General features: G+C 46.0%; 1 protein-coding gene across 2 annotated transcripts in view; it reads right to left on the bottom strand.

The window, feature by feature from the left end:
• Nucleotides 1-26,782, bottom strand: part of SCUBE2 (signal peptide, CUB domain and EGF like domain containing 2) — a 68,356-nt gene extending 41,574 nt beyond the window's left edge. The window contains exons 1-7 of one of the 2 annotated variants that reach the window (XM_080815478.1): nucleotides 26,510-26,782; nucleotides 25,030-25,152; nucleotides 17,554-17,679; nucleotides 12,148-12,282; nucleotides 6,829-6,954; nucleotides 3,629-3,745; nucleotides 2,728-2,817 (exon numbers count right to left, since the gene is read on the bottom strand). In XM_080815478.1, the coding sequence (XP_080671604.1) occupies nucleotides 2,728-2,817; nucleotides 3,629-3,745; nucleotides 6,829-6,954; nucleotides 12,148-12,282; nucleotides 17,554-17,679; nucleotides 25,030-25,152; nucleotides 26,510-26,765 (973 nt within the window). In that variant the 5' untranslated portion in view covers nucleotides 26,766-26,782. The remainder of the gene's footprint in view (nucleotides 1-2,727; nucleotides 2,818-3,628; nucleotides 3,746-6,828; nucleotides 6,955-12,147; nucleotides 12,283-17,553; nucleotides 17,680-25,029; nucleotides 25,153-26,509) is intronic. The other variant, XM_080815479.1, reaches the window with a different exon arrangement.
• Between the last annotated feature and the right edge of the window lie 256 nt (nucleotides 26,783-27,038).

The raw sequence follows: 27,038 nt of genomic DNA, 5'->3' as shown, positions 1-27,038 counted from the left end.
CCTCCAGGAAGGCCTTTAATATTAAATAAACACACCCAATCAAATGAAAAGGGAAAAGAGAACTTGGAAGAAACAAAGACAATACAAGAAACAAGAGAAAAGTTTTAAAAACCTCATGACTAATTTCCCCAGAGAGCTAAGGAAAGCATTCATGAAATATGAATAGGCGCCTCCAACAGAAGACTTAAGTAACATTTTTAAAAAATTAAAATATGAAAGCGGAAATTTAAAAAGGATCCTGTAGAGGGTTATAAGAACGAAGATGAAAAATCTAGGAAGTAGAACAAAAATTAAAGTTAAGAGAAGAAGAATTAGCGGAGTTAAAACAGCCAACGGACAGAAGTTTCAGAGAGAAAGAATAGAGAATATGTAGTGAAGAAAATTTATCAAAGAGGGGCATCTGGGTGGCTCAGTCTTTAAGCGTCTGCCTTTGGCTCGGGTCATGATCCCAGGGTCCTGGGATTGAGGCCCACGTCAGGCTCCCAGTTCCACAGGAAGACTGCTTCTCTCTCTCTCTCACTCCCCCTGCTTGTGTTCCTGTTCTCACTCCCTCTTTCTCTCTGTCAAATTAAATAAATTAATTAATTAATAAAAATTTTTTAAAAGAAAATGATCAAAGAAAAAAAATGTAAGGAACTTTCGCAGAACCAGGGTTCTCAACTGTCCATATTGGAAAGGCATTCGGCACAACAGGTGGGAAAAATCCCATCATGAGGGTCGTTATTGTGAAATTTCAGACCACCAGGGACAAGAAGAAAACCCTGAAAACAACCGAAGAGAAACTTTCATGGGTTCCATTCAAAGAATCAAGAATAAAAAGGACTTCAGACTTCTTGAAACAACACTGAATCCTTGAAAACAGTAGAGCACTCACTACTCACAACTCTGAATTCTATACTGAGCCAAATGCTCAATAAAAGTAGAGTAAAAGGCATTTCCAGGCAGGGAGGTTTTGAACAACCTATACCTACCCACATGAACTAACAGCAGGGAAGACATGGGGTCCACAGACACGGGAGCAAGGTGAAGGGGATTCCCAGGCTGGAGCTAGCTGGAAGACTGAGATGAGAGGTGTGCAGCCAGCCCCGGGGTCAGGCCCCTCTAGAACAGAGGAACACTCAGGAAAAAAAAAAAGATTTTATTTATTTATTTGAGAGCGCATGAAACAGTGAGTGAGAGCATGAGCAGAGGGTAGGGGCAGGGGGAGAAGCAGGCTCCCTGCTGAGCAGGGAGCCCAGTGAGGGGCTTGATCCCAGGACCCTGAGATCATGACCTGAGCCAAAGTCAGACGTTTAACTGACTAAGCCACCCAGGTACCCCCAGAAAACACTTTTTAAGAAATGGAATTAATAAGTTGATTGCTGTATTTGAACACATTGAAAGGGTTTTAGAACTCTGCTCAAGATTTGTAAGAGGTACTTAGAAACCTAGGCAAACAAAGACAATAATAATCACAGCCCATTACATGGTGGGGGTGACTCACATTTAGATACTCATAGTCACGATGATGTAAATATGCAATGTTGATTTCAATAGTGATAGAACTGCAGTGAATGTGTGGGAGAGGGAGAGCGTGTTCATTGGGGGAGGGGGCAGAAGAGAGCTAAAACTTGGTGTGCTCTGGAGCAAGAAGTCCCAGCTAATATCCAAAACTGCCATATCAGGAAATAAGTGTACAATACAATAAAACAAGGAAAAGAGAAATAATTGTATCCACTCTTCAGAAATATGGGGGAAGGGGAATGACAAGAAGAAACAACTGGGAGAAATGGAAATTGCAACCTCTGGCAAATGGGATGAAGGAAAGGGAAGTTCTGAAGCAAGGAAATGATGTTTCATTACAAGCTTAATAGCACTAATTAGGTTCTTAAGGTTTTTTTTAATATATTATTCATATGTAGTATTTTAACTTAACACAATTAAAAATAACTTTGAGAGGGCAGAAAAGAGCTCAGAAATGTCACGTGCCCCGTAACCAGTGGCTGCTCAATATATTACCTGTTAAATCTAGAAGCTATCAAAAAGTCGGCTTTGTTCCAGTCAAGCCAAGCTTTCTCCAGAATAACAACACGACCAGGGATCTGACGGCCGCCCCCACAGCCACGGCCTCTACTTCCGCTCCCGTCTCCAGCTCTGCCGGCAGACCTTCCCACACCCCACTGCCAAGTGCTGCTCTTCTGCATTCATCTCTTTTGCCAGCAACACGGGCTGAAGTCAGAGAGACAAGGACTTCGCTGACAAAAACCCCAGACACATGGCCATGCTGAGCCAGGGACGGCCCAAAGCGCCTCCCTGGTCACAGCCGCTCAGAAGAACTAGAGCCTACATTCACTGACCACCTATGAAGTCCCAGGCATTGGACTCTGGGCACTTCCACACATTATCATCCTCACTGAGCTTGCTGAGAACCTTAAGAGGTAGGTTTTATGATCCCCAGTTGAAAGACCCGAGACACAGGCTCAGGGCCGTTTGCCAGGTGGGGGCAGTGCTGCGACCCTAACCGGGCCATTCTCGTGGCTGGTGCCCTTCCCACAACTGCTGGGTCCCTGGATGGGGACTGAGTGACAGCCATGGGGGAAGAGCAAACACACCTGGCTTGACAGGAGCTGCTGACCCCGGTCCAGCTGATCTGAGGGGGTATGGGCCCCAAGTGCAGGCCTGAGGTAGTAAATGAGGGAGGGAGAGGGTCAACAATGGTGGCCAGGGAAGGGTGGGGGAGGCGCCTACCCATAAGCAGCCGCCGCTTCACCCGCTTGTCGCCGTCCACCACCAATGTGGCATTGCTCTCTGTCCCCTCCGGAGCAGAGTCTTCTTGCTCTGTAAGAGACACCAAAGAGCACAGTTCGCAGAGTGAACGAGTCAGATGACTCACCCCTGCACAACCCCTTCTGCTGAAACCCCAGACGTGAGAACAATGGAGGATATGCAACTCTGTTCGCTCAGTAATAATGTGTTGTAATGAGGCTCTGTGGGGAACAAGGCTGGTTACATGGCCACAGAGCCTTAGTTAATGTTGGAAAAGAGTTTTGAAGCATATGGCAGTGACCAGAGACACCAGGGAATGCAAGCTTCAGATTCCCTCCAAAGCCCTTGGTCCAGAACAAAAAGAATCTTGGGCCTGGGAACCTCTAAATGGAGCTAGCGAAAGACATGCCACGAAGTACAGGATTGGCATCCTGACAGAAGTATGCAACCTTGTCTTCTGCTCACCATGATGGCAACTGAGTCATCACAAATGGCTAGCTTTAACTTCACATTGTCCTGGCCCCTTAGGATGCAATGTCCCAGTCCTGAGAATACCACCTTCAGTAGCCCCCTCATCTAGGAGAGAAAGGGCTTTCCGAGGTGGCACAGGAAGAGAGAGAGAGACCCCCTCTCAGGACTAGACCACTCACTCCCACTGTCACGTGTAAGGTAGCACGGGACCTGTTTGGAGGCAAATGGACGAGGAGCACCCTGAACCTGGTGCTAAACACCATTCTAGTCTGGGGCAGGGTTAGGGGTTAGGAGGTTAGGGGGCTAGAGGCTAGAGGATTAGGGGTTAGGGTTAAGTTTAGGGGTTAGGGGTTAGAGGTTATTGTTAGGGTTATGGGTGGGCAGACCCTTACCAAGTATTGGGGTCACTCACCGAGGCAGCTCCTCCCATCTGTATGCATCTTGTACTGTGGATGGCAGCTACACTCGGGGCCTTCAGCGGTGTCCTCGCATGAGTGCTGGCACCCACCGTTTCCATGGTTACAGGTCACTGAGATGAAAAGGAATCAACATGTTGAGCCATGCATTTTCCACAACTGGGGCTGCTTTTGTTTCAGAAGGTCTCTGATAATCATTCAGTAAGCATCTGAGCACCTCGTATGTGCTGGCCACGGTGCATAAAACAAGTAACTCCGACTCAGACAGAGCCTGCCGCTATCTATGTAGATAGAGTATGAACCCAGGAAATCCCAAAAGACAGTTTTGAGCAATTACTTAGGAAGATGGGGATAGGAAGGCATTCCCCTTTCATTTTTCAAGGGGAATTATACCAAAGGATACTAGACTACTGCTTTGGTCTATCAGGAGAATTTTACATATTAATGCAGCTGTACTGGGCCTATAGAAAATGTTATAGCACTTTATGGCTGGAAGAAACAGATAATGCTTATTTGTACATATATGTTAAGATTTCTCTCATCTGATTCTATCTAGGTTAGAAGGGAGGATATTCAGAGGAAATGATGACTCCGCACACAATTAATGCAACATTACCCAAGAATTATGAAGACTGTGTATGAATTCATTGATGATCAGCCAAAAAAAAAAAAAAAACCTATGTATTCATCAAAGTGAACAGTGGTTACCTCTGGTAGGAGAAATGGGAGAGGGAAGAATATATTTTCTCTACATCCTTAGAACTGTTTGAATACTTACACAGGCATTTTGTAATTTTTCCAGTTAAAAAAAACCCTAAATACATATTTGTGATGTTAGAAAGAAACTCTTCTGAGATCATAGTGAGGTAAACACTGTGTACACATGAGATCAACTAAATAGGAATATGAAAAAAGTGAAGGGGCGGGAAGGAAGAGTAAAACAAAGTGAAACAGCTGGTTATGTGGTACAATTCTACAGCTTTTTTTTCTTTTTGTTCTTTCCCCAAATGTGATTATAATATTATTTGAGAAGTGACCTCTTAAAAATATTTTAATATTTTAAATTTTAAATTCCAGGTATTGGGACGTCTGGGTGGCTCAGTCGGTTAAGCGTCTGCCTTCAGCTCAGGTCGTGATCCCAGGGTCCTGGGATCAAGTCCCATGTTGGGCTTCCTGCTTAGCAAGGAGCCTGCTTCTCCCTCTGCCTGCCACTCCCCCTGCTTGTGTTCTTGTGCATTCTCTGACAAATAAAATCTTTAATAAATAAATAAATAAATTCCAGGTATTCTACTGGTCCATGAAAAACTGAAATGCCCAGAGTCTCACTCCAGAAGAGAATCTCATCTGGAGACCCAGGTCCTCCTTGTGAAGAGACCAGGAGCCAGGAAGGCAGTTTCCACTTTGCTCAGCCCACTGGAAGCCCTCAGGGACAGCCTTACTTTTAGGGGCCCCAGGTGGTGGTTGTGGTGGTGGTACCAGCCCTGGTTTGACAGGTTTCAGGGCTGCACACTGCTTTGTGGTGGAAACTGGAGAGAAGGCCTTCACCAGAGAAACAACCTCCTCCTCTCTTAACCACTAAGGTTGACTCGCTGTAAACAACCATCCCTAGCAAACTGCAGGGGAATTATAGAAGGTCCATGGCTTTGGGAAGACTTGCTAAAGGAAAACCATCCATGTTTCCTCTGGCACAAATAGTGGTTTAGGAACACCTTTAATGGCTGGTTGTTTCCTATGACCAGTTGGAGTTTCATTCTTGTGTTTCATCATCGTGGGGCAGCTGTGTCCGGACTGTGGACACCATTCATTCATTTAGTAAACAAGTATGTAGCACATCCTGTGCTGGGCACTGGGGAACGACTGGGGGGCAAAAATAAGAGGAGGTCCCTGACTGGGGGTGTTCGCAGATGGGGGGACAGACACATAAATGCACAATTCAGCACACGTGTCATGTGTTATCATTGAGGAACCAACAGTGTTGTGAGAGCCAAAATACAAAGTTGCTGCCCGGCTGGTCAGGGCAGGCTTCTGGGGACAGTTAGCGAGGTGCGCCAGCTGTAGAGCTAGGAGGACCTACATCTAAACCCCAACTGGGTACATGCTCCCTATGCGACCTTGTTGCTTTACCTTCTCCACAATTTTCTCTACTAAAAATGAGGATAATAATACTTAGCTCAATAGGGTGGTGATATTAAGAAGTCAGTGGAATTGGTACCTCTTTGGACAAGCCTTTATACGTAGTAAATGTGCTCTCAATAGTAGCTAATCTCTGGGCACCTGAATGGCTCAATTGGTTAAGCATCTGTCTTCAGCTCAGGTCATGATTCCAGGGTTCTGGGATCAAGCCCTACTTGGGGCTCTGCTCAGCGGGAAGCCTGTTCTCCCTCTCCTTGCCACACCCCCTGCTGTGTTCTCTCTCTCTCTCCCTCTCTCTCTGTATCAAATAAATTAATAAAATCTTTTTTTTTAAAGTAACTATTCTGCTTGTCATTATTAAAAGTTAAGCAGAATATTAAAAGCTGAGTGAGAATTTACCAAGCCAGGTCTGGAAGAGTGCTTGGAGAAGGCTTGGAGGCACGAATGGACACGGGCTGTTCTCTGACAGGCAGAGGTCAGGTATTGGGAAAAGGAGGCAGATGTGGCTTGTACAAGAAGCAGGACCAGGAGGCACTTGGGTGGCTCAGTGGGTTAAAGCCTCTGCCTTCCGCTCAGGTCATGATCTGGGGTCCTGGGATCGAGCCCCAAATCAGGCTCTCTGTTCAGTGGGGAGCCTGCTTCCTCCTCTCTCTTTGCCTGCCTCTCTGCCTACTTATGATCTCTGTTAAATAAATAAATAAAATCTTAAAAAAAGAAAAAAAGAAGCAGGACCAGGTAGCAAAGAACTGGGGTTGCCAGATGACCATATCTGATTTTATTCTGTGGGAACAGGGAGACCGGCCCCAGCATTCACGGTCCTTCTGGATTTTATTTCCTTCTGATTGGTTTCCTTAAAAAGCATCATCTTCTTTCCTCCCTTCCCTAGGGGAGACCACCCCCGGTGCAGCGAACTTAGTCCTCAGTGGAGGTGAGTATCCCGTGACAGCCACCTTCCCTGACGTGACCACTGTGCCATGAGGTGGCGTTTCTGATGCTGGGCTGCACAAGACAGCATCTGGGGCAGGCTGGATCCCAGCACAGGCATGTGCTAGACTGTACTTACAGACACAGTCTCTCTGGTTCTTGGCCAGCTCGAAGCCTGGCCGGCACTCACAGGCGACGCTGCCCCTCGGGGCCTCCTTGCAGATGTGACTACAGCCGTGATTCTGATTCATGCAGCTCAGACCCTCTGCAAAACAGCAGCATGCGGCCAGTGACCAGACTGTGCATACAGTCTGCAGCCCCAGGGGCATTGCCAAGGGCTGGACGGTGGGACCTGACTGCCTGGGTCTCCGTCAGCCCCACATTTTAAGAGAACATGTCATTAAAATCCAATCAGGTCAATTAACAGAGATATGACAAATTTCCTCCGTCACCCAAGAGATACGATGTCTCAAGTCTCCTAAAGCGGAAAGAGCCCTCTCCCAATACACGGAAAAGAAAGCGCCCATCAGGGGCTCGCCAGTGGTTGTAGAGCCATGCCTGCAGACCCCAGGAACCAGCTCTTAGACTCTCTGCCAGGTTGTTACCCATGCTGACCAAGAAGACAAAGAAAGAAGGAGAATCTCTCTAAGAAAATCTGCAGATAGTGGCGCCTGGGTGGCTCAGTCCTTGAGCGTCTGCCTTCCATTCAGGTAATGATCCCAGGGTCCTGGGATCAAGCCCTGCAGGAAACCTGCTTCTCCCTCTCCCTCCACTGTGTTTCCTCTCTCACTATCTCTCTGTCAAATTAAAAAAAAAAAATCTTTAAAAAAGAATAAAAAAGACAGAAAAAAGAAAATCTGCAGATAGATGAAGATGGGCAAAGTTTTCACATAACTCTTGAAGATGATTTTCTGAAAACATCAACCCTCTTCTCTCCCCTAACCAAATGCACACTTTGGAGGTGACTGTGACTACTGTATTTTGGCATCAGCACATGAACACTGGCCCAGGGGCCTCTCTTCTGTGAGCACTCTCATTTAATCTCTGCACCCCACCCCCCATAGCGGGCTTGGAGCACACCAGCAAGGGAACAGAGAGAGCCCACACACAAGTGGTTTCTGCAGCCACTGTAAAATTCTCTCCTGGTAGACTCTCATTTTCATTGCAGTCCAATCTTGTGGTAACAGTGCAGGGAAGGGGGGTAACTTCCCGAGCTGGTTTAACATGCATTTAAATGAGGGGGGTGGTCATAACATAGTGTACGTCTGTGTAGTTTGCCAGAATCCTGCCTCTTCTCAAAACCTATTCTTTGAGACCCTGCCACGTGCCAGCACTCTGGAGGAACTATTATCACATCCAACAGTATTCTCAAGACCTCTGCTCCGTTCGAACTGTGTTATTGACTACACACCCATCTGATACTTCTTTGTATCTGTGCAAAGAACATCTTTCAGAGTAGGTTTTTTGGTTCTTAGCTAACAAGACACTCTCTAATGTGGGAAGTAGTAATGCTGTTTTAAACATGAGTACAAAGGGTATGTGGGTCGCTCAATGGGTTAAGCCTTTGCCTTCGGCTCAGGTCATGATCTCAGGGTCCTGGGATCGAGCCCGGCATCAGGCTCTCTGCTCAGCTGGGAGCCTGCTTCCCCTTCTCTCTCTGCCTACTTGTGATCTCTCTCTCTCTCTCTCTGTCAAATAAATAAATAAAATCTTTTTAAAAAAATAAAATAAACATGAGTACAAGAAGTTTTCATTCAACTCTTCCAGGATCCTACACTGTTCTGTATTGTGTCCCTGAAACCTTAGCTGAGTGGTTCTAATTAAGTCTAAAGTCACTTCTCTCCAATTCTCACCACAGAGCTGTTGATCTGTGCTTAACTGGAATAGCCGTTTTAATACAAACAGATGTCATTCCTCTTCCAAAAGACAGTGTAACGGTTAATACATCCCATACTCTCTTAAAACCATTTTGTTTTTTTATCTGACAGTTACAAGCTGTTTGGACTCTCGCACTCTGTCTGCGGAAAGTCGCTGAGATTCATTCACCCGTGCCAAGGCTGCTGCCCATTAACACAGAATGGGGCTCATACTCGAGCAAAGCTCTCTCATAGCTCTGGCTGGTGATTTGTGGAAACGTTATTTGCTTCTAATACTGCGACAGCACAGGAGGTGAGAGCTGCCCCCAGAGGCAACGTTCCATCCTCCAAGGAAGGCCCAGCAGGAATTACACTTGTCCTTGGGTCAGCAGGACTTTTGGGGTCATAGGTGCCAGAAAGCACCCAGAGCTGAACATAACAGCACCCCAGAAAGGGCAGCAGTAACACCTGCCATGCACACTCCTGGAAGAGGTCAGCTGCCACCGCTTCTTCTCACTCTGTCTACAAGTCCGGGAAGACATCTGCAAAGTGAGCTTTCCTGCCTTAGAGCAGCAACTCATTCACACAAGAAATATTTCATAGGAATTGAGTGTTTAAAGACAAACAAACAAACAAACAAAAACCTGACTATGTGCCAGATGCTGTGGGGATACATGAAAATTTGTCCCCTGATGCCCTATCCTATTGAGTTACACCAAAGTTACCAGGAGATAATAGACATTAAAACGGCTCTGGAACTGCTGGGGGCTTTTCAAAAGGGGCCCCTGAAGCTGTTCGTAGTTCCCCAATTCAAAAAAAAAAAAAAGCCACTGCTAGGGAAGCAGATGGGTCTGGTCCAAACTGGGAGGTCCCACCACGGTTCTCACTCCCCTTGCCCAAGAAACTGGGCTGGCAATCATGTTTAGGGCTGTTAGTTCACCAGGAGGGAAACAGCTCAAAAGCTTTAGAGATACACTATTGCGGTGGTCCCACTGAGGAATATCTCTGGAAACTGGAGAAAGACAGGTCTTGCAAATCCAGTGGAAACATTCTATAAAAGACGGAAACAGTCCCTGCTGAGAGACAGCCCCTTCCTCATGGTCCTGACACCTTCCTCCTACTCTGAAAAGGCAGTGGTGCAAACATCGAAAAATATTCTCAGAGCAGACAAAACGAAAGAGGAATGCTCATTTTGAGAGCCTGAGCACCCATGAATAGGGACAAAGCCTGGCTGGGGCAGAATGGCTCTCTCCAGCCTACCCCCATTACATGGGTGAAAACACACAGTCTCTTTACCAGAGCTTTGGTGTCTCTAAGAATAAAAAATAGAAGAAAAGAAAAATCAATAGCTTAAGCTTTCCCTCAAAATCATCTACTATGATCCCCTGAAGAACATTTAGTAAATAATTATTAAAAATAACCACAACACCAAAAAGATACTAGCTTGCAGGATTACCTTCTTTTAACCAATTTTGGACTATCAATGGGGGTTTTCAAGTCCACTTTAATACAGTTTCTAAGGGCTTAATGTGCACATCAAGGAGGAAGTCCTAAAGGAACACTGTTTACACACTGTTTTACTTGAAGACTTGAAACCTTAGGATGGTCAGGGTCTCAATGTTATCAATGCTATAATCTGTTGGCCCAGGCTGCCGTGAATTCACCAAGAAATCAGGCTGCAACGGCACAGACAGCACTCCCAGACCACAGCTCAAATCCTTGGATTTTGGTTTTAGCTCCAGACAAGTATGTTCGTTTTAAATACTCTTCAGGGACTCCAAGAATGTCTGAATTGTAGAAAACTTAGAAAACACAGATTGCAGAAAGGAACTGCTTTTGTATTTACTTCTGTTAGGAAGAGCCTGTGTCTGTAATCAGTCTGGAGGTTCTGTGGGAGGGGACAGAGGAGCTGAGCCACTGCTTTGGAAGCACAAGGGTAAGAGATGATCTTAATTGCAGTGAACTGCTTTGGGAGTAGGTGGGGATCTTTCCTGTGTTCAAGCAAAGGCCTGACCCACAGGTCCCCACTCCTGTTCGAGGCACCTGTAGGGAGAGCGAGTGACTTGAGGAGGTGCCCTGAGTTAGCTCTTCCTGCAGGCTTCTTAATCTTGCCTCATCCCAGATGTGAGGCTCACAGAAAAGTCCAGAGAACCCACCAGGAATATGAAACCCAACTGCTACTCTGTTAAGGGCCACACCTGCGTTGAGATAAGAGATCTGCCAGTTAGAGTCAGTGTGTGTCTCTCCTGCCCAAACACAGAACCAGCGGGCTCAGGGTGGTAAGACTCATCAAACCCACTGGCCTGTGACCATTCCTTTTTGTACCCAAACAGCCTTTTCCGGTCAGGTAGAAGGAAGCACCCATCATTCTTAGAAAATGAGGCAAAAATCATCTTCCACAAAGACACTCTTGAAAAGTCACAGAAGGGGCACCTAGGTGGCTCAGTCAATTAAGCAACTGCCTTCAGTTCGGGTCATGATCCCAGGGCCCTGGGACTGAACCCTGCATCGGGGCTCCCTGCTCGGGGTGAGTCTGCTTCTCCCTGTCCCTTGACCCCTTCCCCTGGCTCGTGCTCTTTCACTTTCTCTCTTTCTCAAATAAATAAATAAAATAAAATAACTAAAAAGAAAGAAAGGAAGGTCACAAGAACCCTGATTCAACAATAAACCTACAAATGTGTGATTAAATAGCAAAAGAACTTAAACTCGCTTCATTCTTCAGTGATGAGAATGAACGAGCAGCACATGCCAAAAGGAGTTAACAGTCTAGTGTTCAGAGCACTTCCCTCACAAACATGCACAGGCAACCCCGGGATGACATAGTCACCAAAACGTAGCCCTTTGGCTTAAGAAAGAGCAGAGAGTTAAAAACACATCATTTGGTTAAAAGTGGCTGATCGGCCACGTGTGCTTAATGCCTTCCCCCCAACTCCCGAGAATCCACTGAACTAACAGAGGAATAAAAAATGTACAGACCCAAAGCAAAGAGAACAAGATGGCGGCCATCAGAAGAGCCGTCTACAAATTTCTGGAGGAATGGTAAGCAATGGCACGGGGAAACCACAGCATCGAAAGCCCATGCCTGGGAGGGGGTCCCTCTGAGCTAGAACCCCAGAGGCTCAGAGTTCAAAAATGGGAGACCCAGGGAAGGCTGGATCCGGGGCTGCAGTCTCTCTAAGAAGGCTCAGCTCCTCCCCACCCGCCCAGGGCCCCGAGCGGGCTTGCACTTGGGGCTGGCTGTGGTTTGCAGCACCTTTTTGAAAAACTTGGCAGATTGTCCATTACATTTCTCCTGAGACATCTAGTCATGTTTGAAATGTTCTCTATTTAAAGATTAGAATCAGGAATGTGAGAGTTTGAAGAGACTCAGAGCTCACCCCACCCAACCTACTTATTTTGCCAGGTGAGGAAGTGGAAGCTAAAATAGCTTGCCCAGGGTTACCCAGTGGCAGGGACTGGACTCATCCTCATGCCTCCAGATTTTCGCATACTCCATGAAAATCACTGAGTGAGGGGGAGGGTCTCAGAGGTGACCCTGCCCCCCAAGCACCACCCACTACCCACCCACCCCTCCCCCCCTGCCCACAGCAGAGCCGAGGCACCTTCCAAGCGGTGAATGCACGTGTGCTGATTGTCACTCAGGAAAAATCCCTCTTTGCAGCGGCACTCATAGCTCCCCATGACGTTGACACAGGTGTGCTGGCAGCCGCCATTGTTCTCCAGGCACTCGTCCACATCTGGAGAGAGAGGAGGATTAGCCTTTGCTCTGGGGACTGTTTCAAATGCCACCCCTCCCTGCAGCTCAGGGACACCTGCTAAGCAGAGATGAGGTCTCTCTGCCTTCCCTGCATCACAGCAGTTCTCAAAACTGAAGTCAGCAGGGTCTGGGGCTCCCTTAACCAGGCCTTCCTCCTGAACACACGATAATCAATTGAGTAAATATTCATTGAACATCTTCTGTTTCCAAAGTACGGTGCTAGAGGAGATAGTAAAACACAGATGAGTAGGATCAAATTCTGCTCTAGGAGCTTACCCTTCAGCAGAGGGAAATGCAAATAAAATAATAAAATGCAAACTCCCGAGTAATTGTGAGATCCGATAAAAGAGGGTGCAAAGGAAAAAGAGGCCACCTGGTTGTGGGGTATCAGAATGGGTTTTATGGAAAAGCTGATGAAAGAGGGGCCCTACAGTATATCTTCAGTTCTAAATCAGGAGAAGGGAGTCTAGGCCAAAGAAAGGGCATGAGCATAGTACAGATGCTGGGGAACATGGGTATGTTCAGATAAGAGTGGCCATTCAGTTTGGCTGCAGCACAGGTCCATGCAGGGAAGTTTCAGGAGATAAAGCTGGGAATAGATTGGGTCACAGCATGGAGGACCTTGAATACCAGACAAAGAAGTTTAGCCTTATTTGGGAGGCAGCCTGGAACCACCATAGCAAAGGTGGCTTGAATTGGGAAGACCCATGAGTTGGGAAGAAGATGGTAGCCAAGGAAGGGGTAGGATGCAAGGAAGGAGAAGAATCAAAAGCCTGGGAGTGGGGCTTCACATGTGTGCATGAAATAGCCGCAGCTGGCACTAATGGGGGACCAGACCCGGGGCCTGGCCATGGGGATGCCTAGGAAGGAAGAAATAGAAGAGGACTGTGGGCGGGGTGCCTGCAGGGTAGAAAACCACGTGGGCATCGGGGTGGGGGTGGCCGAGAAACATGAAGACCAGAGCTGGGTGGGGAAATGGGGGTGGAGATGGGGTTGGCCCCCACCACGGCAGGGAGTTGATGTGTGTGAGATGCTGACCTTCAGGCCTTGGTCCAGTAGGCAGGGGGAAACCTGAGTCTGGTGTTGTGAAGACACCTCTGAAAGCCGTTGACTTGTGGTGGCCTGATAAAGCGGTGGATGTAGATGAGAAAGCCACAGGCAGGAGTGGGAAAGGAGAGAAGGGCTGCAGAGAGCACAGGGCCAGAGGCAGAAATCAGGAGAATAGCAGGGGCAGGAGGATGCGGAGGAGAGAGCAGACGACCCAGAGAAGGAGTCGTCAGAAAGAGAGCGGGAGGGAGCCCTCCGCCACTGGTCTTCATCCACCTCCCCAGGGGTGGGGTAAGGGACTTTCCTTCCACTGTGTCATGTGTTACTCCGTGCCTGGTTCCATCAATACACAGACCGTATTGCATTCTCAAAATCTTCTTTTTTTAATTTGTACTTTTTGACCCCTCAGAATCTTCCACTTATCCATCTCCACTAGACTGCAGGCTTCTTGAGGACAGAGATTTTTGTTTTATTTAGCACAGCCCTGGAACTGCAGGTGTACATTGCTCAGTGCATGAACAAAAAAATAGGAGAGCAGAGCATCCCCAGAGCCAAAGCAGAGGAAACTTCCAGAAAAGTCTGAGACATGACAAGGCTCAAGGAGAAGACTGATATAAAAATAATTTACTGGGGCACCTGGATGGCTCAGTGAGTTAAAGCCTCTGCCTTCAGCTCAGGTCATGATCTCAGGGTCCTGGGATCAAGCCCCGCATCCGGCTCCCTGCTTGGCAGGGAGCCTGCTTACCCCGCCCCCCCTCTCCCTGCCTCTCTGCCTACTTGTGATCTTTGTCTGTCAAATAAATAGATAAAAATATTTAAAAAAAATAATTTACTTTGGGGTACTTGGGTGGCTCAGTCAGTTAAGTGTCCGACCCTTGATTTCAGCTCAGGTCATGATCTCCGAGTTGTGGGATCAAGTCCTACATCGGGCTCTAAGCTCAGCAAGGACTCTGCTTGTCCCTCTCCCCTTGCTCCTCCCCCTGCTCACTTGTGTGCATGGGCTCTCTCTCTCTCTCAAATAAAGAAATAAAATCTAAAAAAATTAAAAATAAAAATAAATAATAAAAGCAATTTACTTGTCCAGCCCGATTTCCCATGTGCCTAACACTAGCTTCTGGGCACATCCATAACAAGAAAATTCACATTTAAATATCTGTTATCTGGTTTCAAGCTTCAGATCTTATAGTCATGCATCCTCCCACACTACCAGGCAGATGTCTTTCTAAACAGATGGGACTCAAGCCATCCCCTCAAGCCTAACAAACTTGCTCTTCTCTATGCCAAAGGGTAAAGGAAGCACATTCCAAAGGTTGAGCCGCACAGGAACACACCTGGCTGGGGTGTTCCACGATGAGGACTTGTGGTGAGCAGGAGAGATCTGCTCCCCTAAACGCCAAATCCTGGGTTGGTTTTGAGTCAAGGTGAGCTCCCTTCTGAGCTGCCACTCACCCACCCTACACTTAACCTACCATTCCTTTCTCTAAAGCCATTAGAAATGTTCCACTGAGTTGGGGGATGTACTCTGACTGAATTAATACAAAAAGCGTGCATGTTCCCAGGCACAAAAAGGTATCGCTCGCTTGGTCAGTTTCACCAGACTGCAAAACAGTGCTTCAACCCTGCCTGCGTGTTAGCACCCAGATGCCGGAACCCCACCTCCTGAGACGCTAACGTAACTAGTCTTGGATGAGACCTAGGCAATGGTGTTGTTTTAAACTTCTAGAATGTTCTAACGCGCGGCCAGAGTTAAGAACCACTGCCACAACACTGAATAGCTAGGAAGCACTCCTAGACGCTCAATAAAAGGAAACTGAATTCAGGAAGGAGAGCTACACAGAAGAGCTGCGTTTCGTTTCTCAGGCTCCCAGACATTCAGGACCTTGGAGCATTCTGGGTCTGGTACCAGAGTTAAGTGGTATGTGTATTGTATATATTCTGGCGAATATATTTGTGGCTAATCTGTGGTGAGGGGCCGAGGAGAGGATCGTGGTCAGCCCAGGGAATGCAAGAAAGTGCTGCTCCTGAGAACTGTTGGCCCTGAGCTTCCATGTCACAAAATACTTCAGCCCTTTCAAGTCTATTTATTTGACAGAGATCACAAGTAGACAGAGAGGCAGGCGGAGAGAGAGGGAGGGAAGCAGGCTCCCCGCTGAGCCGAGAGCCTGACGCGGGGCTCAAGCCCAGGATTCTGGGATCATGACCTGAGCCCAAGGCAGAGGCCCCAACCCACTGAGACACCCAGGCGCCCCAGCCCTTCCAAGTCTAAATGGCACAGAAATCTCTAGGTCTGCTGGTCCTGCTCTTCTTATCACACCACTTCCTTTTCTCTTGGCTTCCTTTAAAGAATCCTTAGCCCCTTCAGATACACTCAGCGGATCTTCAGGATATTTCTGCTAGGCAGATCCTTGCTACCAAGGCCACAAAGAGACCCCAAGGAGGGGAAATGGAGATAGTCTGATGAAATACCTGTGTTAACAGCCAGGGCAAGGACAGACTCCCAGCCTCAGGACTTGACTGAGAACCACCCGACTCAACCTGACCCAGGTCCCACCCCAGGACGGTTTGCTCTTAGGAAGCTCACACATTCCCCCAGGCACAACTTGGGGTGTGACAAAACTGTGATGACTGGATCTGCCCTTAGACATAAATTCCTGCAAATGGCACTTTTGGCAAATCAAAAGGAAATGTGAGATTCAGCCCCAGAAAAATGGTAAAATAAAACATACAGCATGTGTCCCCAAAACTTACACACTGAAAGTGACTTCTTCTTTTTTTTTTTTTTTTGAGTTTTTAATTAATCTCAATTGACTGCTTTTCTCAGAATTGGCTCTCTAGTGTCTTTTTGAGGTCCTGACTGCCCTAGGCAGTCTGCAAAGGGGTTAGTGAGGCCTTGGCCCTCAATCAAATCTTCCTGACAGCTGCCGGCTTGCAAGGCCAAGTGTTCTGGCCCAAAGACTGGTCTCTCACACAGGGTGCCAACAGGAAGGGCCAGAATCTATATTAGCATGGGGCTCCAGGGGACACTGAAGTAGGATAAACATCATACAAGGGTTGATTCCCAGATAGAAAGTCTTCCTTGGGGTGCCTGGGTGGCTCAGTGGGTTAACCCTCTGCCTCCGGCTTGGGTCATGATCTCAGGGTCCTGGGATCAAGCTCCACATCAGGCTCTCCGCTCAGTGGGGAGCCTACTTCTCCCTCTCTCTCTGTCAAATAAATAAATAAAACCTTTATAAAAAAAAAAAAGTCTTTCCTTCTCCACCACTTGAAAAACGAGTTCTGTCTGTACTTATCCAGAGGCTTTTATGCTGAACTCTTTTATGTTTAATCGAACAGCCATTCCCCCTGTACTATAATGGGGCATCTCAATAGCTGTCCCCTCCATGTCAGGGCCTGGCTCAAGTTACTCCTTGGTCAGCCAAGCAGACATCAGCAGTTTAACCACACAGAGGGTCATCAGTGACAAAGGACCTTGATGCCATCTGTCTCCCAGGATGTCCTTCTGTACAACTGATCAACCAGCCTTAAAATGCAAACAGACCATGAACACCTGTCTGCCACGTGTGCTGTATCCTCTAAGACTATTCAACACCCAGCCCACTCAGCCCCATCCAGTTGCTGGCTAGTTCGGAATTCTGTTTTATTCCCAGCATAAGCAACCACCATAAACAATGCTCTTTGCAGTCTCTAACTCCAGGACTAAAACTCCAACAGATGGTCCCGTTTTGTAGGGTCAAAGGAGGTTGTTAACGGAAGGTTTCTGTCTGAACTTTTCATTCTCTCAAGCAAAAGGCCGTTGGAGGGGGGGTGGTTACCTAACTGAGATCCAATCACACATTTGAATTTTCAGAATAAGCAGTTTTACCTAATTCTAGGACAGAGATACTTACAGCATTAAAGAAATGGTTGTAAGTCTTTCGAATCAAGACCAAAGATCGTAAAGGGGACAAGTCAATGCTAGAAATGAGCAATAAAAATGATGTCTGTCTCTTTAGACTAATGGAGAATTTATATCATGAATGATCCCATAAAAACTGAAACACTTTACCTGGTTTTCTGTCAGAGAGTGTGATTTCTAGGGGGCCAGGAAACACAAATCTCTGATCCCCTTTTTGTTTTAATGAGTATGTTTTCATCAAAGGAAGCAAAAGGGTGGGGCACCAGCCGATAAGTGAAGGAGCACTGCCCTTTCAACTGTTTTCCTTACCAAGACAATTATGACCATCATGAGCCAACTTGAAGCCATCAAAACAAGTGCAGCGATAATTGCCTGGAATATTCAAACAGTCATGGACACAGCCTCCGTTGAGTTCATTTTCACATTCATCAATGTCTGAGGAATAAAACAGAAGTAAGTAAGAAGAAGTAAAGAAGGGGCCATTTCTTTAGGATGGAGATAGAAGTATTTACCCTCTAACCAGTCATCCCACTTCCAGGGATCTACCCTCAAGATACATCTCCAACAACAGGAAAAATAACATGCATAAGGTTACTCACTGCAGTATTCTTTGTAATCACAAAATACTAGAAACAACCTAACTGCCCACACATAGGAAAGTGGTTGAAGAACCATGGTATATTTATTCGATGAAGTGCTGTGCAGCTATTTAAAAAAAAAAAAAAAGAATGAGAAAGATCTCTGAACTGATTTGGGGTGATTTCTAGGATATGCTACTAAGTTAAAAAATCAAAATGGAAAAGAGTATCTGTAGTTTATTATCATGTCAAAAAAATCGGGGAATATGAAAAACACACACATTCCAGAGTACTTTTTGGCAGAACTTGACAAGCTTATCCTAAAATGTATACTGAAATGCAAAAGACTAAGAAGAACCAAAACAATATTGAAAAAGCAGAACTTTCCTTTGATTTGGAGGACTTTCACTTACCAAAAAGCTACAGTTATCAAGACAGTGTGGTACAGGCATAAAGAAAAACATACAGATCAATGCAACAGGACAGAGAATCCAGAAATAAACCAACATATATCTGTGGTCACTTGATTGTAGACAAGAGAGCTAAGGCAATTTTTTGGAAGAAATGATACTCATTTCAACAAACGGTGCTGAGACAACTGAATGTCCATATGCAAAAAGATGAATTTAGACTATTAACTCACACCTACACAAAAATCAACTCAAAATGGATCAGGCTCCTAAATGTAAGAGATAAAACTATAAAACCTCTAAGATAAAACATAAAGCTTTTATGAGGAAAATCCGAGACCTTGAATTAGGTAAAGATTTCTTAGCTACAACACCATACATACAATTCATAAATTTTAAAATTAATGAACCACAGTTTATAAAAATTTAAAACTTTTAAACTTTTAAGGAATGCCTGGGTGGCTCAGTAGGTTAAGCATCTGCCTTTGGCTCAGGCCATGATCCCAGGGTCCTGGGTTTGAGTCCCACATCCAGCTCCCTGCTCAGCTCAGCAGAGAGCCTGCTTCTCCCTCTGCCTGCTGCCCACACCCCACTTGTGCATGCTCTCTTTCTCTGTTTCTCTGACAAATAAATTAAATCTTAAAACACACACACACACACACACACACACACACAATAAATAAATAAAATGAAGACAAGCCACAGATTGGTGGAAAATATTTGCAAATCACATACCTCATAAAGGATTTACAAAGAACTCTCATAACAATAAGACAAACAACCCAATATCACAATGGGCAAAGGATTTGAATAGACATTTCACCAAAGATGATATAGGAATGGGTAATAAGCATATGAAAAGACGTCAACATCATTAATTATTATGGGAATTCAAATTAAAACCACAATGAAATACCATTTCACACTCACTAGAACAGTTGATAAAAAGACAATAACAAATGTTGAAAAGGATGTGGAGAAATGGGAACCCTCATACATTGCTGATGGTAAAGTAAGATGGCACAGACACTTTGGAAACAGTGTAGCAGTTTCTTTTTTTTTTTTTTTAAAGATTTTATTTATTTATTTGACAGAGAGAGAGAGATCACAAGTAGGCAGAGAGGCAGGCAGAGAGAGTGAGAGAGGGAAGCAGGCTCCCTGCCAAGCAGAGAGCCCGATGTGGGACTCGATCCCAGGAGCCCGAGATCATGACCCGAGCCGAAGGCAGCAGCTTAAACCACTGAGCCACCCAGGTGCCCCAGTGTAGCAGTTTCTTAAAAGGCTAAACATAAGTTTCCCATGCAATCTAGAAATTTCTATATAATTCTAGGTATATATTCCAGAGAAATGAAAAATTATGTCCACACAAAGACTTGCAGGTAAATGTTCATAGCAACATTATTTATGATAGCCCAAAAGTGGAAACAACCTACATATCCACCAACTGGTGAATGGATAAACAAAATATGGTATACCCATTCAATAGACTATTAGGCAACAATAAAAAGGAATAAAATGCCAGTACAGGCTACAACATGGATGTGTCTCAAAAACATGGTAGGTGAAGGAAGCCAAAAGCAAAAGACCACATATTGTATGATTCTATTTATATGAAATATCCAGGAAGGCAAATGTGTAGAGGCAGGAAGTAGACTAGAGGTTGTCCAGAACAGGGCTGGGAATAAGGGATCTTATTGAGAAGAAGAAAATGTTTGAAAATTGAATTATGTGATAGTTGCACAACTCAGCTAATTTACTCAAAATCAATTATTTGTATACTTACTTTGAATTGGTGGATTTTATGGTATATAAATTAGAATTCACTAAAGTAGTTCAAAAGAAAATACACATTTATCAGGGCACCTGAGTGGCTCAATCAGTTAAGCATCTGACTCTTTTTTTTAAATTTAATTTAATATAATTTTTTAGTGTTCCAAGATTCATTGAAGCATCTGACTCTTGATTTCAACTCAGGTCACGATCTCAGGGTCGTGAGATGAAGTCCCATGTCAGGCTCCACACAGATCGTGGAGCCTACTTAAGATTCTCTCTCTCCCTCTCCCTCTGCCCTCCCCCACTCACTCATACTTATTCTCTCTCTCTCTCTCTCTCTCTCTCTCTCATTCTCTCCCTCCCAAAAAAAAGAAAGAAAGAAAGAAAAGAAAAGAAAATACACATTTATTTGCAAAAGAAATCTAGGAAGCAGGGAAGATAAACCTGGTTTATCTTCTAGAAACTAGAGAGACTGGTGATCCATGGTGTGTAGGAAGAGGTTGAAAAGGAAGAAGGAGATACAGGGGAATAGGAATGGGGAGAGGGAGTAATACTTCTCTGTGTATGTCATTTTGTATAGTTCTGAATCTCAGAACCATAGTGATATACTCATGAATACATACATACATACATAAGGACATACCTAGTACTTATGTACATACATACAATCAACCAGTATACAGAGGTGGGGGGAGGGGAACAGATAAAAACAGGGTACAAAGAGAAACAAATGAACTTAGCTATATAACAAATGAATAACAACCATACTGAAGGATATGTAGAAGAAAAGTACTAGCCAAGTAACTTTGAAAAACATCTTGACTGAATGTTGTAAGGCTAAAAATAAAAAGAGCTGTATACAGATACTGTACTCTAACTAATAAATCTGTTTTATTTGCAAGGCTATGGAATAGTAGTTTTGTAAATTATTTATGTGTATACTTGGATTGAACAAACAGGTAACTAACTGTATTGCAGATAATGAGAGTCATCTTTTTTACTGTTGGAGAAAGAAGTTATGAAAAAGCAAAGAGGGAGATTGGGTAGATTTTGTAGCATTGCTTTGGAATCCAAAGCATCAGTGTAAGCCATTGTTTTTAATATAGATGCAAATGGATATATATAAGGAATAACTATAGATAAATGTATACGTATGGGTTAGGATACGTACATAGATTTCTTAGGTCTGTGTACTGGGAGAGCCTAGGAGCAATGACATCCCAGTAACAATGAGAATACCAATCTTGGCTTCTGTACACCGTTTTCCAATCAAAGAAACCAGGGCTCGTTGGAGAAGTGCTTAGTTCCAGGGTCGGGGAAGGGAAAACACGAGATGAGTCTATGGTATCTTATGGTACCAGAAAACCAGGAATTTCTCAAAAAAGGATGAGAGCATGTCAAAAGGACATAGGAAACAATGTGAAGGAGTGCCCAATGGGTAAAGCTGGAATAATTTAGGTCCCAAATAAATTATTATACATATAATTAAATACCCATGAGTCCATCTGGGCATAAATACATAAATCAATGTATAAACAGGGGAGAAGCAAAAGACCTTCCTTACAGAAGAATCTCAATTAACAGATGTATAAGGGATGAGGGAAATACAAAATTACCAGTTATTACATCACAGTAATAACTGTTTCAGGCAAGATCCACAGTTGGATGCTAAAATCAGTGGGCAAAGATTTGAAACAGGATATTAACACAGACTAAAAGTATCTGCCCTAAGATGTGTGTTCACTGCAAAATGAAAAAAATTGTAACATTGCAGTGGAGAAACCCAGGATGTACCATCTTAATCAGGGGATCAAGGTTAAATATCACCAGTAATGGGACATAGTAACATCATATGCCTCTTCCCCCAAATACCCTCTCCCCATAGGATACGCTAAAAAGCACACAATAGCACTTTTGCAGCAGCCTTGCCAAAAGCTTTACTTTTTGTGTTATTGCAATGCATAATCCTTATTTTATTGTGAGAAAACATGGGACATTCTCTTATGGGGTCAATTCCTACTGTATCAATTCTTATCATGAAAAAGCAAGGTAAACAAAAGAACTGAGCCTCACTCATCCCAAGTGTCGAAGTCACGGAAAAACTAGGAAAAGACAAGAACTGTCAGGATTGGAGGAGACAAAGGAGACACAACAACTAAATGTAATGTGGGACTCCGAACTGAAATGGTCTGGGGGTGGAACATTAAGAAAAAAACTGGTGAAATCTGACTGAGGTCTATAGCTTAGTTAGCAGTATTGAGCCAATGTTAATTTCCTGGTTTTGATATTGTACTATGGTTATATAAGTTGTTAACACCAGGGTAAGATAAGCTTAAGTCGTGTGTGAATTCTGCACTATTTTTGCAACTTTCATGAAATTTAAAACCATTCCAAAATTAAAAAAAATTTTTTTTTAAACAGCTCCTCAATACAAAGACCAAGTTTAGATTCATCCTTGTTAAATTTGATTCAGTTCCCTAGACTGAGAAGTAAGAACGACACAATGAACACTGACCGCCGAAATGTCCCATCTCCAAAGTCTGGGATATAAACGAAGATCATTTAGAATAAAACTTCATTTCTTCAAAGCCACTTTGGAATTATAGTATTTTTAAAATACTTATTCAGGGTCCATATTTTCATTCCTCCAACATTTTGGCAGAAAAAACTACGGAGGATAAAATTCTGGCCACTCTGGGCAAACCCACTTCCTATCCTTATACTTAAACAGCAGCAGTGAAGCTGACAATAAACACAACAGAAATGATACCAGGGTTGGACCCAAAAGGTTTAAAGGAGTGAGCCATGGAACACACATAAAAGAGTTACATCTTTAAAAACCTACATCTTCGGGACGCCTGGGTGGCTCAGTTGGTTGGACGACTGCCTTCGGCTCAGGTCATGATCCTGGAGTCCTGGGATCGAGTCCCGCATCAGGCTCCCAGCTCCATGGGGAGTCTGCTTCTCCCTCTGACCTTCTCCTCGCTCATGCTCTCTCTCATTGCCTCTCTCTCAAATAAATAAATAAAATCTTTAAAACAAAAAACAAAAAAACCTACATCTTCGAACTCTTGCAATCTTTATTTTCTCACCTTTTCTTTCTTGGAAGAAAGTTTCTGCTTCCCAACGCTTGTGCCAAGAAATCTGAACTAAACAGGGACATCCTTACTCACTAGCTTTGTAGGTATTCAAAAGTATTACAAGTATGTAAAAGATCATATCCCTCTGGTGTTTTAGTTTTAAATAACATTACAAAGAATATATACCCCTTGTTAACAGTGATTACCTGTGGATAAAGGAATACGAGGGTCTTTAATTTACTATTTCATATATTTTCTGTATTGTTTGACTTTTTATAATAACAATATATATTATTATTATTTTAAAGCCAATTTAAATACATAAAAGCAACAACTCCAGTCAATCATTATTTTAAACTCAATAGTAGACTTTCCAATGATAAACTGTCAGTGATTCAATTTCATGTGTTATATGTTGAGCTCAACAGTTAAGAATAAGGAAATTCTTTCTACTTGTCATTCCACATCATTTGCTAAATATGTACTCTATCTCAAAGAACCCATGGCAGTTTCTGCACCCCCCCCCACTCCCAGAGAATATTCAGTGACTAGAACACCAATGAAAAAGTAAACATTTTCCCCCCCAAACAGGGTAAGAACATGTGTGAATTCCAGTACTGTAAGTGTAATATTTAATACAGTGAGGATATGGTAGAGAGGAATTGGCGGAGAGATGTTTCAGAGAGAGGTAGCCTTTTGGCTTCCCATGATGTAAGACAGAGAAAGAGAGATGGCTGCCTGTCTCTGGGAGGACGTGATCTTAGAGAAACGCAAGGGCTCTAAGGATGGGCTACCAACCTCATTTGCTGTAAATGTGACTTCGAGCATGCCTCCTCTGATAGGAGAAGCAAGTTTTGCTTCTCATGCACAAAGAAAAATATAAATATTGGGATTTCTCACCCACCAATGAAGGACACCAGGATGCTGAGTGAATATAAGAGATATAGGTCCAGGGACAGAGCTAGGGTAGACATCTTACTTTCTTCAACCTGCAGATTAGCTCTGTGGTTATGGCCACAAGTCCCTTTCCCAATTCCCCAGGGGTCTCAGTGTCTCGCATCTGAGGGATGGGAATGGCTCAGAGCTCCCTGAAAGAGAAGAGCCCTGCCAGCTCCAACATGCCATGATTCGATTCCCAAGAATAACTTCCTCCAATGAGTGCCCAGTGTCTGGATAGTTCTGAATTCCAGAGTTCCTGACACTGGCCCAGAACACAAGGTGGCAGAGTCCAGACTTTTGGCTCAAAGATCTAGAACTCTAAGGGTTTAAAATACCCCTTTGCACACCTTTCAGGTACGAGCATGCAGCTCCAAATGAGGCAGGCCCTTGGTATAACTCTAAAGCTTGGGAGGTCACAACACCAAACAGCCCAAAGCCATGAGCAAAATGGAGCCTCCAGAGTCAGCTGGGGAAGGCAGGACTCCCACCCTCAAACTCAGGGCAAGGGTGTAAACTGCCCCAGGCAGGGGCAGAAGTGGCTGTCCTGATCCATAGGGCTGTTGACTTTCTGCCCCCAAACTGAGTAGGACCAAAAATGCTAAAGCACCTCTTTTCCTTTTCACAAGCTAGACGAAAGGGCATTTTGGAACCACATAAAACTGTATGATCTATTGGGGAGGGTATGTGCTATGGTGATGCTATGAAATGTGTAAGCCTGATGATTCACAGACCTGTACCCCTGGGGCAAATAATACATTACATGTTAACAAAAAGAAATTTACTACTTTCTGGGGGGGGGGGGTGAGGGGAACTATATGATCAGCTCTAGGGAAGACCTGGTATTCCTAGTGCTCTAAAGGTCTGAAACGTACTTCAGAAGGTGGGGGTATGACCTGGGGGGCAGTGGAGGAGCACTTTTACCACCATGAGTGGCCACCACAAGAACTGAGGGGGTGGGGGCCTTCACCTGCTGGCCCACTTACCATGGGTCCCCAAGTTGCTTACCCTCACACTGCCTGCCCTCTCCCTGGTAGCCAGGCTTGCAGGAGCACTTGTAGGAGGTGAGTGTGTTCTGACAGAGGGCATTGGTGTGGCAGTCATCCAGCCCTTGGGCACACTCGTCCACGTCTGCAAAAGAGCACAGCAAGCTCCTGGTACGGTGCCCCAAGCCCTTCCTGATCTGGTCTAGGCTGTTCTCTAGCTTCACCTCCTGCCAGCCCGTCCCACCTCACTCCTCACCCGCTAAACTCCTCAGGAAACCCTGGGATGAACCATTCCACTTCCAGCCTCCTGTTCCCAGGCACAGCCTGTTCCCTCTCACCAGACTACTTCCCCACACACCCTTTCTATTCGTCTGCAAGACTCAGCTCCAATCTACCTTCTCCAGGAAGCCTATCATGATCCCCCAGTGTAGGTGGTGTCCCCCACAACATGCTGTCATATTTATCTCCTTTCATAGCACATATCACACAGGATTGTCACTGCTTTCCTGCCGGTCCTCCCCTCTAAATGGTGTCCTGATTACAGACTGCATCTTTGATGCCAAGCACAGTGCCTGGCACATGATTAGGCACTAATAAATGCCTGTTGAAGGAAAAGACCAGGTTGGCAAAAACAAAACAAACTGGAACAAAAAAAACAAAACCTGAGAACAAGCAGTGTCAGCTTTCTCAGGGGTGGGGGTACGCGGGGAAAGCTGGCCCTGGGCTCTGAGCTCACCATCCTGAGCTCTCAGATGGCGCAAAGTGGGAATGGTTTCCACACCCCATCAACTGCTGCCCACCCTCTCAACCTGGAAACCGGCCTTGGCTGAAGTATTTCCTGGGTTGACACCACTCCAGGATGTTAACTAAAAAACAAAAGTTTTGAAAATACTGCAAGTCCAGTTAGCGCAGCACGTCCAGAGGACTTACCTCCGACCGCGGGTGGAAACCCAGGCTTGTTCCGGCTTAAGGCTCAGGATATAACAGGATCCTCAACCCGTGCCCGTTTCTCAGAGAGAAAACCAGAGCCGACCCTGAAGCCTACAGAACTTCCTGGCTCCAGAAGAAAGAAGGAGCAAAGCTGCCAGGACTTCACCGAGGTACCGTGGCCGGGACCTTCAGTTTCCCCATCTACACAAATGAGGAGCTGGACCCCGAGAGTTGGATGCCCTCCATCCTTCTCAGTGGGCGAGAGACGGCCCAGCAGGCGCTCTCCGGGAACACCCGGCAGCGGGACTGGGGCGAGAACTGTCATGGGCCCGGGGTCCGGGGCCGGGCCGCGACACTCAGGCCCTGGGCCTCTAGCCCAAGCGGTCGTGGTGCCTTGGCCGGGCCACCGGGTGAGGCCCCAAGGGAGCGGGGGCCACGCGGAGCTCCCGCAGCGAAGCCCACCCCGGCCCGCCCCGCGCGATCCCACCGGGGGACCCAGGACCCCGTCCCGGCGCCGGCCCCGCCCGCGCCTGCCAGGTGCGTGCCGAGGCCCCGGAGGTGCGGGCACTCACCTTCTGGCGGCCCCGGGGAGAGGCCCCGGCCGGGCGGGATGGCGGTGGTCAGCAGCAGCGGCAGCAGCAGCGGCAGCAGCAGCGCCCGGACGGTCCCGGGACAGCCGCGGCCCAAGCCCCCCATGAACGGCGCTGCGGCTGCGGGCAGAGGCGGCGAGCGTGGCGGCGGCTCGGGGAGGTGTGTGCGGGCGCCCTGCCCGTTGTGCTCTGACACCCCCGGCCCGGCCCCGCCCGGCCCCCGAGCCCCGGGCCTCATTTTCACACGGTCCTCCCCGGGCCAGGGCGGGAGGCGCGGGGGCAGTGCCGCCCCTCCCGGGCCCCCTCCCTTCCCCCTCCGGGCGCTGGGCGGAGGGGGCGCGGCCGCGGTGGCCCGAGGGCGGCTGTCAGCCTGGCCAGGCAGGCCGTGGCCCCAGCGCAGGCCCCAAGCCCCCTCACCAAACCGCGGGCTCCCGCCCCCCCCCACCCCCCTCCAGCCTTCAGAGCCTCGTGCTCTGCCTGTTTGCAGTGTCCTACAACTTGACCCAGTCCC

The sequence above is a fragment of the Martes martes genome (assembly GCF_963455335.1).
Source record: "Martes martes genome assembly, chromosome: 10".
NCBI classification, from domain to species: domain Eukaryota; kingdom Metazoa; phylum Chordata; class Mammalia; order Carnivora; family Mustelidae; genus Martes; species Martes martes.
This window is presented reverse-complemented; position numbering and strand designations above follow the sequence as displayed.